This window comes from Triplophysa rosa, linkage group LG21 (genome assembly GCF_024868665.1).
Source record: "Triplophysa rosa linkage group LG21, Trosa_1v2, whole genome shotgun sequence".
Classification (NCBI taxonomy): Eukaryota; Metazoa; Chordata; class Actinopteri; order Cypriniformes; family Nemacheilidae; genus Triplophysa; species Triplophysa rosa.
Genome location: NC_079910.1, coordinates 18006435 through 18022738, shown reverse-complemented (window position 1 = coordinate 18022738; position 16304 = coordinate 18006435). Strand labels below are relative to the sequence as shown.

The following is a 16304-nucleotide window of genomic DNA, read 5'->3' as shown; positions in this document are numbered from 1 at the left end:
CATGCCATTTAAAACCTGTATATAACTCTTTCTTCTGTGGAATACAAAATGAGATATTCTGAGAAATGTCTCAGTGGTTTCATCTCCATACATTAGAAGTCAATGGGGTCTAAAGTTGTTCGGTTACTAACATTCTTTAAAATTTCTTCTTTTGCGTTCTGCAGAAAGTCATACAGGTTTTGAATGACATGAGAGTGTTTAAATGACGTTTTTCCATTTTAAGAGATGCTCCTAATAGGTCAAAGTGAAAGTATCCTGTACACACCGATACAATCTCTTACATAAAGGAAAAAATATTTTTGTATTAGCGGAATTTTGTATTTGCTTGTATATGCTGTGAACAAAATACACTGTAGCATAATTTTTCTGTTATTTTTTATAGATTTTCCATGCAAAACATTACATTTTTGTGTGTTTTTGAAAGACGGGCAAAAACTAAGATTACAGGAAAAGACAGCAAATTTACAAGAAAAATTGGGGACAACAAATTATTATATATCCTTATATCATGTAATTTTACAGGAAAAAGCCTGTAAGATTTTTTTAACAGTGTAGATGCAATGATAAAATAACAATTATTATTGTGCTTTGAGTCATGACAGGTCAGAAAGTATGAGTATAAAGGTCATTTTATTTAAATGCCTCACAGGGAGGAGGAACATGCAGTAAAGGCTGTTGAGGGATGAATAATAGTGCTATGATTAGGATGGGAGTAAAGTTTGGAAAATTACTGTTAATATTACTAATTTTACAAATAATATGCGATTACACATCTATTAGAAATGTGACCTGGCGTTTCTGGTGATAGTTTCCGAGTCTTGTTGTAGAATCACGACAGACCCACGCGTTTAGTGTGATAGAGATGTGGTATTGCTTGCTATGGTGTACCACGCCCTCTCTTGGGTCTCGTCTATGTCCCCGCCCTCTCGTTTCCTTATTATTGATTGTTAATGATTTCATGCCCCACACCTGTTCCCCTCTTGATTTGGTTCCCTTTATAATGCCCTTGTGTGTTCTGTCCTGTGCGAGTTCGTATTTGTTAACAGTCTGCAAAGACTTCTTGTCCTGTTCCGTCGCTGGGTTCCTGAAAGATATTGTCTAGTTTAGTAAGTGTTAGTTCAGTCAAGTGTTGTGTTAGTTAGTTCAGTTAGTTTATCTTCCCGGTTAGTCTGTGATTATTATTTCCCTTTCTCATTGTTGTTTTACCCCCTCGTGGGTTATTGGTTACGTTTTTATGTTAAATAAACCTTGTTTAATGTCAAGCCTGCCTGCACTTGGGTTCTTCCCCCCCACCCCCGGTTCATGACTCGTTTAATGTAGCTTGTGTCTTAAGAAAGCTTTTATTGTTTTAAGACTGGAAAGTTTATCATTCCTAAAAGAAACTGAAAATTACAGATGTTGTAAAATCGCAGTGTTTGTGAAGCCTTTGTTGGTTTGGTATTTGTTTTTAATTTTTAGGTGAGATTGTTTTGGAATATTTACTCTATGTAGAAAATATTTACTTTAAATGAAAAAAATAGACTTCATTTGACAATATTTTAAATTGTATTAGCTGACTCTCTTTCTCTGTAGGTTCAAACCCATCTTGAAAATCCCACCAAGTATCATATCCAGCAGGCTCAGAGGCAGCAGGTGAAAGCGTATCTGTCCACCACTAGTCTGGGAGGAAAGCTCGGATCACAGGCGTTGAGTTTGCCGTGCCCCAGCCAGGCCACAGATCACGGGGGAATGCCTCATGGGCCGGGCAACAGCGCCCCCAACAGTCCCATGGCCTTACTGACACTGAACTCCAACTGCGAGAAAGAGGTAATGAACCTGTGAAAACACCGAATATTTCAACTATTTTCATGCAATAGTCTGCAGGAATCGTTTCTACACCAGTATAGCTACTCCAGATTTGATATCAAATCTTTACTGTTTTGATGTTATAATGTGTACAATACAAATGTAATATGGACTACTCTTAAGCACTAATTTAATGTTAAAAGAAACAAAATATATAGAAAGTATATTTTTCATAACGTAAACGAAGTCTGTATTTGTACCAGTAATATTTTTTGCATTGTGGTCTTGTTTTATAACAATTAAACGCATAATTTCCCCCAATTATAATCATAATGTAAAAAATTGCTTGATTATTTAAATAATGACATGTATTTATTTGTTGTATTGAATTTACCTAATGATAATAAAACACATTGTCTAGACAAGAATGTTCTTATTGCTGTATTACAATCGACAATATAGAGAATACTCGATTCAAAATCAATTAAAAAAAGAAACCAATAGTCAAACTTTAAAGACCCTTACAGTAATACAATAATTTCACACTAGAACAAGACAAATTCAATGACAAATATTTCACAGTGTTTGATGTCAAATAAGATGTCATTACGTGCTGATGCAAAGCAAACTAAAGATCTGCCTCGAGCAGAGAAGTAGCAGAGCGAACCGCCTTACTGTTGACACGTCTGTGAACAGCTGGCGTGTATCGCGTCATCACTAACAGTGTGATATAGAGAGTTCAGTGCTAAAATGAGTGTTAATAGATTAGAGAGAGTCGAAGGAGAGAAACAACACAGGTTCTGATTTTTGACAAAGGAACTCATTGATTTGAGCTGTCGCAGTATTCCAGCATGGAGATTATACTGTACTACTTATTCTCTGACAGCTTTGTTTTTCATTTTTCTCAGATGGATGACGTCATTGATGACATAATTAGTTTGGAATCAAGCTACAATGATGATATAATGGGACTCTCCTTGGACCCTGCGCTTCAGATGGCCAACACGGTATACATCTTACTTTTTCCCTCTACTTTAATTGTTACAAAAACCATATAAACACTCAGGGGTCCGTTTAGACAGCATCATTTTCAACTGGTTTGGCTGTTTATTTACAGGATCTGAAAACACAAAGGCAAAATGGGTTTTAATGTGTAAGTGTTCCATGACTACAGTATACTGTGTAAACTATAGATAGGTGATTGGCAACAAAATAAATGTTATGTGGCCCAAACTTACAGTGCCCTCCACTATTATTGGCACCCTTGGTAAATATGAGCAAAGAAGGCAGTAAAAATAAATCTTTTGATCTTTTATTTAAAAAATCTACAAAATTCCAACATTTCATTGAAGGAAAACAATTTGAAGTGGGGGGAATATCACATTGTAAAAAAATGTTTTCTTCCATACACGTTGGCAATTATTGGCACCTTGTATTTCATACACTCCGCAACTTCAATCTATAAGAAAAACAGCTCTGAGTGTTTTCTTTTCGGTCTGATGAGGTTTGAGAATACATTGAGTCCATTCCTCCATAAAGAATTTCTCCAGATTGTCAGATTTTTCTGACAATAAAATTCAACTAATTTCTGTAATTCTCCACTTGTGATCTTTGAAAAGTCTTTGGCCACTCAAAATATTATTTTTGCTGTGCATTAAGACAAAATAGACACACATTCTCTTTCAGGCAGATTTGCAACATCTCCAGTCCATTATTGCCCTGATCTTGGAAATGGGAATTTTTATGGTTTCAACCATTTCCTTTTAAATCCACTTTCTATTTTGTGTAGCTCAACAATCTTTTGCTGCACATCAGAACTATAATCTTTGGTTTTACCCATTGAGATGAATGATTAAGGGGGTTTTACTTAATATTATTCTCCTGTGAACAACATCATGTTTCTAGTCACCTTGGTGTGCTCAGAAAATGTAAATATCAATGGGAATATACTTGGGAGATATTTTACTCATAAGAATTTCCATGGGTGCCAATAATTGTGGCCAGGTTGTATAAGAGAAAAACATTTTTTTCACAATGTGATATTCCCCCCACTTCAAATTGTTTTACTTGAATGAAATTTTGTAGATTTAAAAAAAATAAAATATCAAAACAAGAAACAATACAGATTTATTTTTACAGCCTTCATTGCTCATATTTATCACCAAGGGTGCCAATAATAGTGGAGGGCACTGTAACTTCCGGTAGACCTACAGTATGTAAAGAATAAATAACTGTTCAGTTGTTTTAATTTAATATAATACAAGTTAATATACAATAAAATATGAATCTAAATGAATATTCATATCAATTAAATATAAAACAAATTGTTATATTACTGGCCACTAGCCAGACCGATAACTTCAGGCCAAGCGCGTGCGTCCAATGAAACCGTCTATACAAAAATGTGAGTTAGTAAAAACAGTGACATCATGCGCATATTACGTGTTCTGATTGTCCCAATTCGCATACTATCCGTCCTAAATAGTATTTGAAATAAGTAGTATGTCCCAAATCATAGTATGATGAAATGAGTATTCTGAAAGTACCCGGATGGTCTACTGTTTCCGGTGAAAATGCAGATCAATGGACACTCAACGGCTAATATTACCCACAACTCATCGCAAAAGGCCGGAGTTTAGTGATGATACACTGCAGTAATAAACTTAAATAAGTGATGCTTCACTGATTAAATCAATGTGAGTATACAGTAAACATTACATATGAAATAATGTATAAATACATAAATGCAAAGAAGGGCTGTATTTTGATGATCGTGACTGTTAACAATCAAAGTGTCGTCTAGGCAAAAGCAGCCAATTCTGTTTTGTATTAGTATGTCCCAGTGACTGGCCTGGCATGCAAAATACAGCATTTGTTTTTGCAGATTTGTGTGAATGGGGATTCTTTGTCCGTTGTCGTCTGTCTGCAAAAAAAATTGTTTTTAGTACATTTTTGTGTATTTACAATGAATGGCACTGACGCTTTTAATCTCTCAAAAGAGACTTTTGCTGTAACTTGCTTTTCCGGTTCCCTATTTATTGTAATCGCATGGGATATGGGATACATAAAGTTTTCCAAATTTATTGAATCATACAAATCAGGGCTGTACAGTGCATCATATATGTCGCATATGCTACGAAAAAATCGGTCTTTGCGAAGAATAAATTTCCCAGTGTTTGTGACGTTAATCAGTGGCGCACTGCTATTTTACTTAGTTTTAGTCTATTTTGCGATTGAAACTCATTTTCCGGCTGCATTGAATCCATAAAACTAGATGCAGACGCGGATATGGAATCCTGTCATATAAATATGTCATCTGCGAGTTGCACAGTTTAACGTATTGTTCACGTGACACTCGTAGATTTGTCTGCGTCTGGACTGTATGAGGATATGAACGTCATCTCCAGAGTTGCTCTGAAAGTTTATTTCACAAGCATTTCACTGATTGAGGAAAGCTACAGTCAAACATGCTGAAACTTAAGCGTCTTCGCAACAACCCGTTAAAATAAAAGTCCCGTTAACCTGAACACTCGGGTGAAAAAAAATCTGCGTACTATTGTATTTTCTATAGAAAATTGTAGTACCCTTGTTGTAAATTGATTTACTGTAGTCAAAACTGTAGTATACTATAAGAAGGTTCAAAAACATCATAGTATCTAGGACTTTTACTGCAGTTTGCTATAGTAAATATTAAACCTCTGTAGCACCAGTGCTATGTGCAAAAAAAGTTAACGCCCAGCCCTGTAAGTGTAAATATGGTGACCAAATTTTCATTCAACTATGCTTTTAAGGATTGTGTGAAGCTGCACGCCTTTATATTTTGATAGATTTTTGTTGAGTTATTGGTCACAATAAACTCGTTATTCTGTCTCAAAAGAAGCCAATGTTCCTGTCAGTATCCCAGAAAGCACTTTGATCCAGCTCTCGTTACCTGATCTAATGTCTGTCTGTCAGCGACTGCCGTGTTCTCAGCTGCGCTTTAAGGAAGGTTTACCAAAAATGTCAAATCTTTTACTGTCTAATTGCTATTATTAACGTTTTTATGTCTTTCTTCTGTGGAATCAAGGTGGAGCTGAGTACAGCAAAGATATTAATATTAACAAGATCAGCGTCACTGCCATTGAAATGAATGGGGAGGAACGCAATGTTCCTAGCGAAGCTTTTCGCATGCGTAGTATCTAAAGCAACATGAAAAATAATGTTTTTTTAAGCACAATTTGATCATAGGAAACAAACGTTATGGCACAGTTTACGTTATTTTTATGTCGTTTAATTGGGATTTTAGCCGGCGATTGAAGAAATATCAGTATTTCCCATTCGCGTATTGTTTGAATTATGTAATAACTGCCCAGAGGCACATCGCAAACATGGCCGCCGAGTGGCACGACTTCCCTAAATGGACTTTGAGTACAGTCAGTTGATATGTAAACGTTTTATTATGTTGTAGATTCCTGTGTCGGCCAACCTCATGGACATGTACCCCGGCATTCCTCCTCATGTCATTTCTATCAGTAACTCCTGCCCTGCTAACCTGCCCAATATTAAAAGGGAATACTCCGGTAAGTCTCATTTATCCATACTGACTCTAAATAAAAATGATTAAAGCTGCTTTTTCAGACAGCGAAGTTTAAATAGCAAAGACCCTTCAGGCCTTTAAACAAATGTGTGTTTGTATTGTAATGTGTTTTACCTCAAGCCATGTAATACAGAAGATAACAGTAAGCCTAAAGAAATGTAAAAATGTCATCATGTGCCGCATAGTTATTCCATCTCCAGCCATGATGCACATGATGGAGAAGCCCAGCTCCTGCGGCAAGTTTGAAAACTATCAAAGGCCTGAAGGGTTTCCTGTGGGTACGTTCAATGATCTTCTCCATTGTCTGCATGCCTGTGTTTCTCTAAAAGAAAATGATTGGTTTTAAAAAAAAAACAATCTAAAAAAAAACGATTACGTTTTATAGGAACTGGTGGTAGGTGATGAAAAAATACATATAAATAAACTGAAGCAGGACTTTTACAAAATGTAAAAGTAGTTTCTTCTCTCACATTTTTTAATCTTTTTATAGAGGCAGAAGTTCGCGCTCTCGCAAAGGAAAGGCAAAAAAAGAACAACCATAATCTGAGTGAGTGTTTTGAGGTCATGTTGAATAGTATCTCGAGTCAGTCGTGTTTGTGGTGTATGACTTGTTTTTCTGCATCTTTTCTAGTTGAGAGAAGACGAAGGTTCAACATCAACGACCGAATCAAAGAACTAGGGACTATGATCCCGAAATCAAACGACCCGTAAGGATCAAAGTGGTCAACAGAATTGAACCAAATGAACAGATGATTTTATCACAGCGGACTGTAATATTTGTTATACGTGCTGCCGTCAGCTGAGGGTTTGCTTGTGGTTTGTGTGTGTTCTTCAGGGACATGCGCTGGAACAAGGGCACCATTCTTAAAGCTTCTGTGGACTACATCAGAAAACTTCAGAGAGAGCAGCAACGTGCCAAAGAACTGGAGAACCGTCAGAAGAAGCTCGAACATGCCAACCGTCATCTGATGCTCAGGATACAGGTGAGTCAGGCCTGTGAACCCACTTCATGTAGGAATACGCTTGTGTTGTCATCATTTCAAATAGTATAGAAGACATTGAGAAATACAGTAATGTGAAGGATTGAGAGTTACTGTATGTTCAACCTACCAAATCTGTCCAAATCCAAATTTGAGTCCAAATCCAATTTTTGTGCATATCCGATTGGAATTTAGCAAGTGTGAACAAAAAAACACATCAACTCTTTCAAAATACATTCAGATTTTATATGAAATCATATTCAGATGACATATCTGGAAGTCCGTTTCGGTCTGACTGCTCGGATAGGATTTTGTGTAGCTTATGTCATGTTTATAACACGTTAAACGTCGTTCCAGAAACAAGGTTGTTGTCAGTATGCTGGTTAAGATACAGCACCAGCCTCCTTCATTTTTGCCAGCATTATATTATTAATAATTACATTGTTAATAATGGCTGAGAACTGCTTGATAAGCTGATAAACGGATAACAGTATGATCACTATCTATTTTCAGGTTCTACTCAAATCATTTAATAAACATTTATTTAATAATTAAATAAATGTTGAATCATTCAATTGAAATAATCAAATATAAAATTATTATTATGTTTGAATATCGAGTCATCTAATATGATATCAGTTAATATCATTGTATAATATCATACATTCATTGGTAGCTAAAAGCAACGTCCAATTCTGGGAAATTGACACATTTAGCCTTTATTCAGTTAAATGGTTAAAGATATATTGAAAATGATGTATTCATATTGCATGGTTGTCCTCGGGTTGTAAACTGAATCTTAGCTTTGGGAAGAATTTAGAAGGCTTGGCAAAAATCACAGATTTGTCAAATAATTTAGTCCGATAAGCTCCGCTCCCCACAGACCCACCGGTGGGTCCAATATATTGCATCATCAAATCTCTAGGTTGTGAGTCACCTCAGTTCCACCAATTTTGCATTTGTTACATAAAAGAACATGATAAAGTCTGAATTTGTCTTCCCAACCCTCCCCCCTTGCGAAAATCATACGAATAATGTTCGATTTCAAATTTATATCACACAAACTTGCAAAACATGGATAAGTCATCTATCAAATGAAATCTCTCACTTTCAAGAATATTACTGTGTATTCCATCAATCTAACACTTTAGAGTGTGAAATTGCTATCAAATTGTTTTTCTGCATCTTACTGGCTCAATAAGAGCAAGTGTTGTATAAATGGACATCACTTTTGGCCACTACTGTACCTCTGATCATTAAAAACACTGGACTTAAATTTGAACCAAAATAGTTACTGCTTTACTCTCGCCAGCCATTGACATGAGCCATCTTTCTTTATTTAATACTCTTCACTGATCCAGGAGTTAGAAATGCAGGCTCGCGCACATGGACTCGCGATCGCCTCTTCTGCGCTCTGTCCGTCCGAGCTGGCGGCCCGGGCTATAAAACGAGAGGCAGTCCTCGGAGACTGCACCCAGGATATGTACCCCCACGCACACCCGTCTTCCTGCCCGGACATGGGCCGAACCAGCACCCTAGACCTTAATGACGGTACAATCACCTTTAACGACGCCCACGGTTCAGGCCCTAACCTGTCCGCTGATGCAGGGGCATATGGTCTCGTGCCGAAGGCACACGGAGCTAAACTCGACGACATCCTGATGGACGACACATTGTCACCCGTAGCAACGAGCAACCCACTTCTCCCCTCCGTCTCGACAGAAGGCCGCCGTAAGAACAGCATGAGCATGGAAGAAAACGAGCATGTTTGTTAGCGCAATAAAAACGTTCGTTTTGGCTGTTCTGTTGAGATTGACACTTTGACTTTGTTCTGTGTCAAGCGCAAAGTAATATTATTTTTTTTACACTCATGTTACCGTGTTTCAACCTTATCCCTCCTGACGTTTTTATTGTGTTATAATACGTTATCTGTGCGTAATATCAGTTTCATACTGTAGATTGGTTAACTTTGCATCGGTGTGTTTAGAATATCATTTAGTCCAATTTGGGATAGTATAAAAGTGGTTTCTTCTGGTTGTACAGTAGCATATTTGCGCACAGTTTAAAAAATACTTCTTGTTTATATACTTGGAACGGAATGAAGGATAATACTCGCCATTTAGCTTAAGATATCAAGTGACAACTTCACTAAACATTAGCATTAAGGAGTTAAAAAGGAGCACTTAAAAATGGTTATTTACTCAACCTTATGTTGTTTTAAACCCGTTTTCGCTGCATAAAATCATTTATGTTCATTTAGAAGGATCTGAACAGTTTTCCATTCAATGACCTTTACTGTACAGTTTATATTCACCCCATTTGTTAAGCTTCGAAAGGACAAGAACTGTCTTTTTACGAAATAGTTGAATTAATATTCTTATGGATTTAGAACAACATGGGGATGGGTACAGAATAAAAATGTCATTCTTGGGTGAACGATTTCTTTAAAGCCGCAATCCGTAACATTTACCTCTGTATCGCCATCTCTGTTTGCAACATAAATGTGCGGGTTACTTGAAAGTTTCCCATAAAATTGTAGCAGACAGCTCAATTTATAATCCGTTTTCAGCTCACCGTTGTGAGTCGTGGGAAAGTTTGAAACACTGATTGTTTATGTACTTGTTAATGTGTACTATGTACCAAAAAGTTACGGATTGCAGCTTTAACATAAATCGTAAACATCAAAAAATAATTCACCTGAGTGTTAATTCACAAATTATTTTAACATTATCGAATGTAAAAGTCTTCCAAAAAACATAGACATCATCTGGGCTAAATAATTGTCAAATAATAGAGGCCAATATTTTTCCAATATTCAGTGTTATTTTTTATTCTATTTTATTTGGTCTGATGAGAATCATTTCATGTCACTGATTATTCCACTGCAATAATAACCTGTAGTCCCTGAGGCTACATGACTGTAATGCACATGCAAGAAATGCACATTCGATGGTTTCACTAATGCATTGGCAATATTCATCGTCCTGTGCCAAAATCCTTTAGCAATACTCCGCTTTATACCAGCAGTGAATACTTTTAGAAGAAAACCACTGGACAGCGTATTGTGGGTTTTATGGTCTGTTATGGTTAGTTGCCATGTGTGTCATTGAAGCACATTTTTAAAAACTGTCATGGTCAGGCCGTGGTTATGTGCAGTGCCTTGGTTCTTACGCAAAAGTTCTTCAGTTTTCTATTTAATATATTTTTTTGAATATAACGTGTCTAGAGGATACCTGTGAATTCAGTGCTTCTCACAGAATAATAGCACTGAATACATCCGTGGGAATGTGAATTCATGAATACTGAAAGAATAACAATAATATACCTGTAGCAAACTTCATTTCAAATCATTGTTCTTAAAGAACTTTTAATCATCTTTTTAACTCTTATTTCCTTGATGTTGGTGGTTATGTATCTCCTTGTTTAAGACTGTTCAAAAACTGCAGAAATTGAGAAAAATGCTCATACCTTAAAATGATAAAAAGAAGAAGAAAAGATAGGCATCAAAATGTTTATATATTCTAACACTTGTTTGGGTTTTTAAAATGCTTACATAGTGTAAAATGACTGTCTGTGTATGTATGTAATAATAAGCTGTACTGTTACTGTATATTTCTGCTGTAGTGAAGGTACTCATATTTGCCTTTTGAGAAGTATCCGTGTGTGCCACTGTAATGATCATGTAAGTGCAACTATAACTGTATCTGTTGTTTTATAGAACTATGCAAAGGTTACTTTGAGTTTAGAAATCAACACGTGTTTCATTGAAAGATTGAAGATGTAATGTAGGTAGTGAAGGCCGAGACAGAACATTGTAAAGTGCCTTACATTACCTTGTACTTAAAGGAACAGGTCAGCCAAAAATGAACATTTAGTTGTCATATACTCACCCCATGTGTCCCAAATTGTGACTTTCACAGAGCACAAATTTTCAAATGAAAGTGTATGGGGACTGGAGCTGTCAAGTTCCTAAATATATCCATGCCCTATATTCCAAATCTTTGGAAGCCCAAATGAAAATTGTCTTGATATAACTGTTGTTATTTGTTGGAAATATTCGACCTCAAATATTAAGAAATCTGAATTTTTATGTATGCATATGAAAGTGAGTAGATGACGACAGTAAGAACTGTTCCTTCTGACAATTCAGCCAAGTAAAAATTATTTTGTCATTTACTTGCCCTCATGTCATGTCAAACCTGTATGACTTTTTTTCTTCTGCAGAACACAAAATAATATATTTCAAAGAATGTTGGTAACCAAACAACACTGGGGCCTCATTGGCTTCTTGTATGGACACAAAACCACTGAGACATTTCTCAAAATATCTTCTTTTCTGTTCTGCGGCAATTATATGAAGGTGAATGAGCGATGAAAGATTTTTAACTTTGGGCGTTGAACTGTCTCTATAAACGTGTTGTTTTTACTATTTATGTCATTTTAGACTTCGTCTTAGACTGTGGTACCTACTGTAACTGGTTTAAGGGTTCGATCCTCAAGGGAATTAAAGGAATCTTGCATTGTGATCTTCAACAAGACCACAGAAACGGGGTTTGACTCGAGACTCGACCTGACTGAACGTATGTTCCTGCGTAAACTACACTGTCAAAAATACCTGTAAAAAAGCAGGAATATTCAGGTAGCTGGGGCACCTGAAAAATAACATTTTTAAACCCAGCTTGTAAATATGCAGTCTATTTCTGTAATTAGACATTTTTCCGTATTTCAAAAATTTGTCAAATACAGTAAAATGCTGTAAAATTACAGTTTTTACAGTGTGGGGTTGTCTTGAAGCACTTTCAAGACTAGTGTGTGATATGTCTATGCTTGCTAGAAAGAAACTACTGAAAGTTGACTTGTCATTGAATGTAATACTATACAGTGTTGACTACTAAACTTTGCCAAATTCCATGTGAAAGTGTCTAAATATGCAGTTATGAATATGAAGCTGTTACATATTGTATTGTGGATTTGTAGCAAACAAAATGGCTGCATTTTTTTTCTGAGCAATAATTCAGACAATCAGGTAACAGGTAAAGCACAAGAGAGGTGAGGTGCCTTTAAAACTCTGCGTGGCTTCCATTCAAACTTCAACCAAACGTTTTTTAAAACCAAATACATATTGGTTTGTCTTTTATGAAAGTGTCCAGTTTTTCGGATTTTTGTTTTGCTATACTTTTGTATTATGTTTTTGAAGCTTAACCAAATGTTATTTAAGAGAATGTTATTAAGAGACTTAAAATAGCGTTTAATGTTTTTTGTTGTTGTTAAATTTCCTTATGAATTGCTTGTGAATTTATAACGGAAGTCGGCCCACTTTTCACCTAACGGGGAAATCACTCCTTTCAGTCAAAAGATTTTTATAAAACTTCAACTGGAAGCTTCATGATGAAGGTTAATGGTCACAGATGTGGCCGTGTCAGTGTTGGGGTTAAACGTGACAGTTGTATTGAGAATGAAAGTGTCCATTAAAATAATATTCAGTGGTTTTTACAGTTTCCTTTGTTTGTATTCGTATAACCTGATGTATTCTCTTAAATATTTCTTACTTTTATAACAATATGTTAAGATTCAACCTTTCAGGTGCAGTGATACTGTTACATGATGTTTATTGGTCCACTCTTTGTTCATCACACCATTTCTTGAATGCTCGGCATAAGATGCTGTCTTCTATGTCACTGAAGATTCCTGTGGGGTGTAAAAGACAGAAACTGTAAAACTGTAATCTTAAATTACAGTATGTCACAACAAAACATGTTCAACAGACACCATTTAACGCTGCATGTTTAAATAAAAAATTGAAAATTGTTTAGAAGAAACAAGACTTTAAACTCTTAAAATGAATAACATTTCTGCAGTCGTTTAACCATTAAGCTTTATCACAGGTTTTACGGCAGGAAAATCGAACGCTCATCGGCTCTCGCCCGCTTCGTCACAGATTGCGTGTTTAAAATATGCCGTGTTTCTGGTGAGGTGTGTTTGAAGGAGAAATGCACGCTTTCACGGAGTGGATAAGGATAATAATCTGGATAATATTTTCAATGATTAACAACTTAAATTCTGCTCTGTTCCTTACACAAAACTGTTCTATTCCACCATAGAGGACTGCAACGCATCGTCATTTGGACTACTTTTGGTATTTTTTAAATAAATGAATTATTGTGATTGCACTTATCTGTCTGTCATGTTTTTCTTTATACTGTACATATTTTTAAGAAATAGTTATGGTTAGGTTTTGAGGTAGGAGTAGGATTTGCGACTATAATATATGTTTTTTAATGCTATATTGTTACTAAAATTGTCATTTTTCTGCATATTACGGACTATTACATTTTATATCTTTTTATATTCTCTAAAAAATGTTGATGGTCTAAAAATATAAATCGCTTATCAATACAAAACTGATACAAACATCTTAATGATATAAAAGCTTTGTAAATGTTTTACGTTTTGTAGCTAATAATACGTAGCAATTTTTACGTTTTATACGTTGTAATACATCCAAATTTAAAGGGGTGGTGCAACAGTGTTTTATGAATTCTGACTTCTTTACAATGTTAAAGCTTCTCATGCTTAACATGGTCAACTTGTCAAAACACGAGTTGGACGTATCACATAGTATTTCTGTGATCGAACCACCCTCCTAGAGTTTGCACGGGTTTCGGAAAGTTTTTTTCGAACATGGAATTCCCTTACGTAACAACTTTTCTCAGTCCCTTATTGGACAATTCTCCTGGAAAAGCACGCCCACGCGTCAACCAGCGAGAGTGGGAGAAAGAGCACGCCCATCAATGCACTTCGTTCGTTGTACTGAAGTTCAGCTGTGTTTGTTCGTTCACTGTATTTCGGTGAGGAATGTTATATAAACGGTGGATATAACACTGGATTTGGAGATCGTTGGAAACTGATAGATGGCTGTGCCCAGTGCTTAAAGATGCCGGGTAAGTGAAACTGCGTCCAATGTCTGTGTTTTGTTGGCAATCGGCGCGTACGTGCATGAGGTAAACAACACGAACTTATAGTGAATCAACAGTTATGCAGGGATAATGCGATGATGTATTGTGTGCTCTTGTTGTAGTTCGGCCCCCCCGCAAGCCTTCAGAGGCTCGCCTGTTTTCGGAAATAATCAAACAGCTGTATCTGTCTTTTATAAACTTGATCAAACTAAATACTCTTCGAATATACGAAGTATGCAAAACTACACTGTAAAAAAAACGTAATTTTACAGAATTTTCCTGTTTTATTTGACAGTTTTTTTCTGTATTTTTGAAAAACAGGAAAAAAATGTCTAATTACAGAAATAAACTGTGAATTTGTTTTATTTTACGGATTTTCCCTGTATTTTGGAAATACGGGGAAAAAATGTCAAATTACAGAAATAGACTGCGAATTTGTTTTATTTTACAGATTTTTTCCGTATATTTAAAATATGGTTAAAAATGTTAAAAATTGTCAAATTACAGAAATAAACAGAAAAGTTACATTGTTTATTTAAAAAGGTATATGTGTATAATTGAATATAAAGTATATAAAGTCCTTTAGACAGGAAAAAATGAAAATATTCGTGTGATTTTACATCAAGAGCAGAGACATGTTCCTGTCCGTTTTGTTTTGTTGTTTCACTGGAACGAATAGTTTCTATGATAGCGTGATAGATTGAGGCACTCGTGAAGATTGTGCCCAGGAGCCAGAGCCACTGATAAAAGCAGCATGATTAAAAAAACAACACAAGGCTGTCTCTTATTAAACACGAACGAAATGAATGCTCTGCTGTTCAAATAGAAATGCGTCCACGACGCGATATGTTTTAAAAGTACTTCGACTGCGTGTTGGCGTAAAAGAGCTGGTGAGTTAGTTTTCTATCCGAAAGAATCAGTTCGTGCATCAGAATCAGACATCACTACTGTGACTGACCAATCTAGTTCCGCTTGTTAAAGTAGTTCTGCTGCATTCAGTGTTTTGTTACGCATTTATTCTCATAATATAGTATGATAACATCATATAATACATTCTTTCTTTTAGTAGCCTACGCACATATTTACATGCCAGTTATGAAGATTTTATATCTTAGAAATTTTAGAATTCGCGCAAGGATACACCATCTAAGCACAAAGTAGAGCAGCTGCGCACGTGATAGGACTTCACCTCACCTAAGCCTAACCGCCAGTTTTGGAGAGGCGAAGCAGGTAAGATGCATATTTATTTATATAATAATATTAATATGTGTAAGTTCTAGCATTACATTTTATAATGTATTAATATTGACCACATTTGGGAGCAGACCGGTCTTTAAAATCTTTATCTTAAAAAGTAGGCCTCGGTTGATGGTAACGTTAATGTGTATTTATTTCTTTTTGCGTGATTTTAACCAAGTCCTACTTTATAACTTGTTAGTTTTGTGGTTTTAGTGCGTTCTATTGCATTTTAAGAGTTGCAAACCTATGGAATTTAAATGGACCCAAAACTCACGCGCATGGAATCCGCGCGCGCACGCGCTATGCAAACGCGCATAATGATAACAACGCGCGGAAAGCTGCTCCGCGAGGGAATATATGGCGTTATTATAATGACAAATGTCGCGAGCGCATTATTACAAGGCGAGAGCGCATTCTTGTCATACGAGCGCGCGAATCTCTCCGCTCGCACGCCGATTTCCTTTGCTCGTGCACAAAACTGGACGCGCGCTTTCAATTATACGCTGCTCTCATATGAATTTTCGCTCCTCTCGCTCAGTGAGCGTGTGCGCACTCAAAATGCGTTCCGTGCGTCCACGAATCCTTCGGTACTCTTGCTCTCGAGAGGTCCTCCTGTGTGTTCCAGGCATTATAGGCTGTCAAAAGTAGTCAACCAATCAGGGATAGGCTTCCACGGCGGGCCAATGAAAATGCGACCTCTTAACTACAGTAGGCCTAATTGTTAAAAATGCTTGATGAAAAGAGTTGTTTTTCGTGTTCTTTTCTACA

General features: G+C 36.2%; 1 protein-coding gene across 4 annotated transcripts in view; it reads left to right on the top strand.

Moving 5' to 3' along the window:
- Positions 1-13496, top strand: part of mitfb (melanocyte inducing transcription factor b) — a 41568-nt gene extending 28072 nt beyond the window's left edge. For 2 of the 4 annotated variants that reach the window (XM_057363091.1, XM_057363090.1), the window contains exons 3-10: positions 1573-1806; positions 2694-2792; positions 6233-6344; positions 6547-6639; positions 6852-6908; positions 6993-7068; positions 7197-7344; positions 8703-13496. In XM_057363091.1, coding sequence (XP_057219074.1) covers positions 1573-1806; positions 2694-2792; positions 6233-6344; positions 6547-6639; positions 6852-6908; positions 6993-7068; positions 7197-7344; positions 8703-9116 — 1233 coding nt within the window. In that variant the 3' untranslated portion in view covers positions 9117-13496. The remainder of the gene's footprint in view (positions 1-1572; positions 1807-2693; positions 2793-6232; positions 6345-6546; positions 6640-6851; positions 6909-6992; positions 7069-7196; positions 7345-8702) is intronic. The other 2 variants (XM_057363093.1, XM_057363092.1) reach the window with 1 other exon arrangement.
- Positions 13497-16304: the final 2808 nt, after the last annotated feature.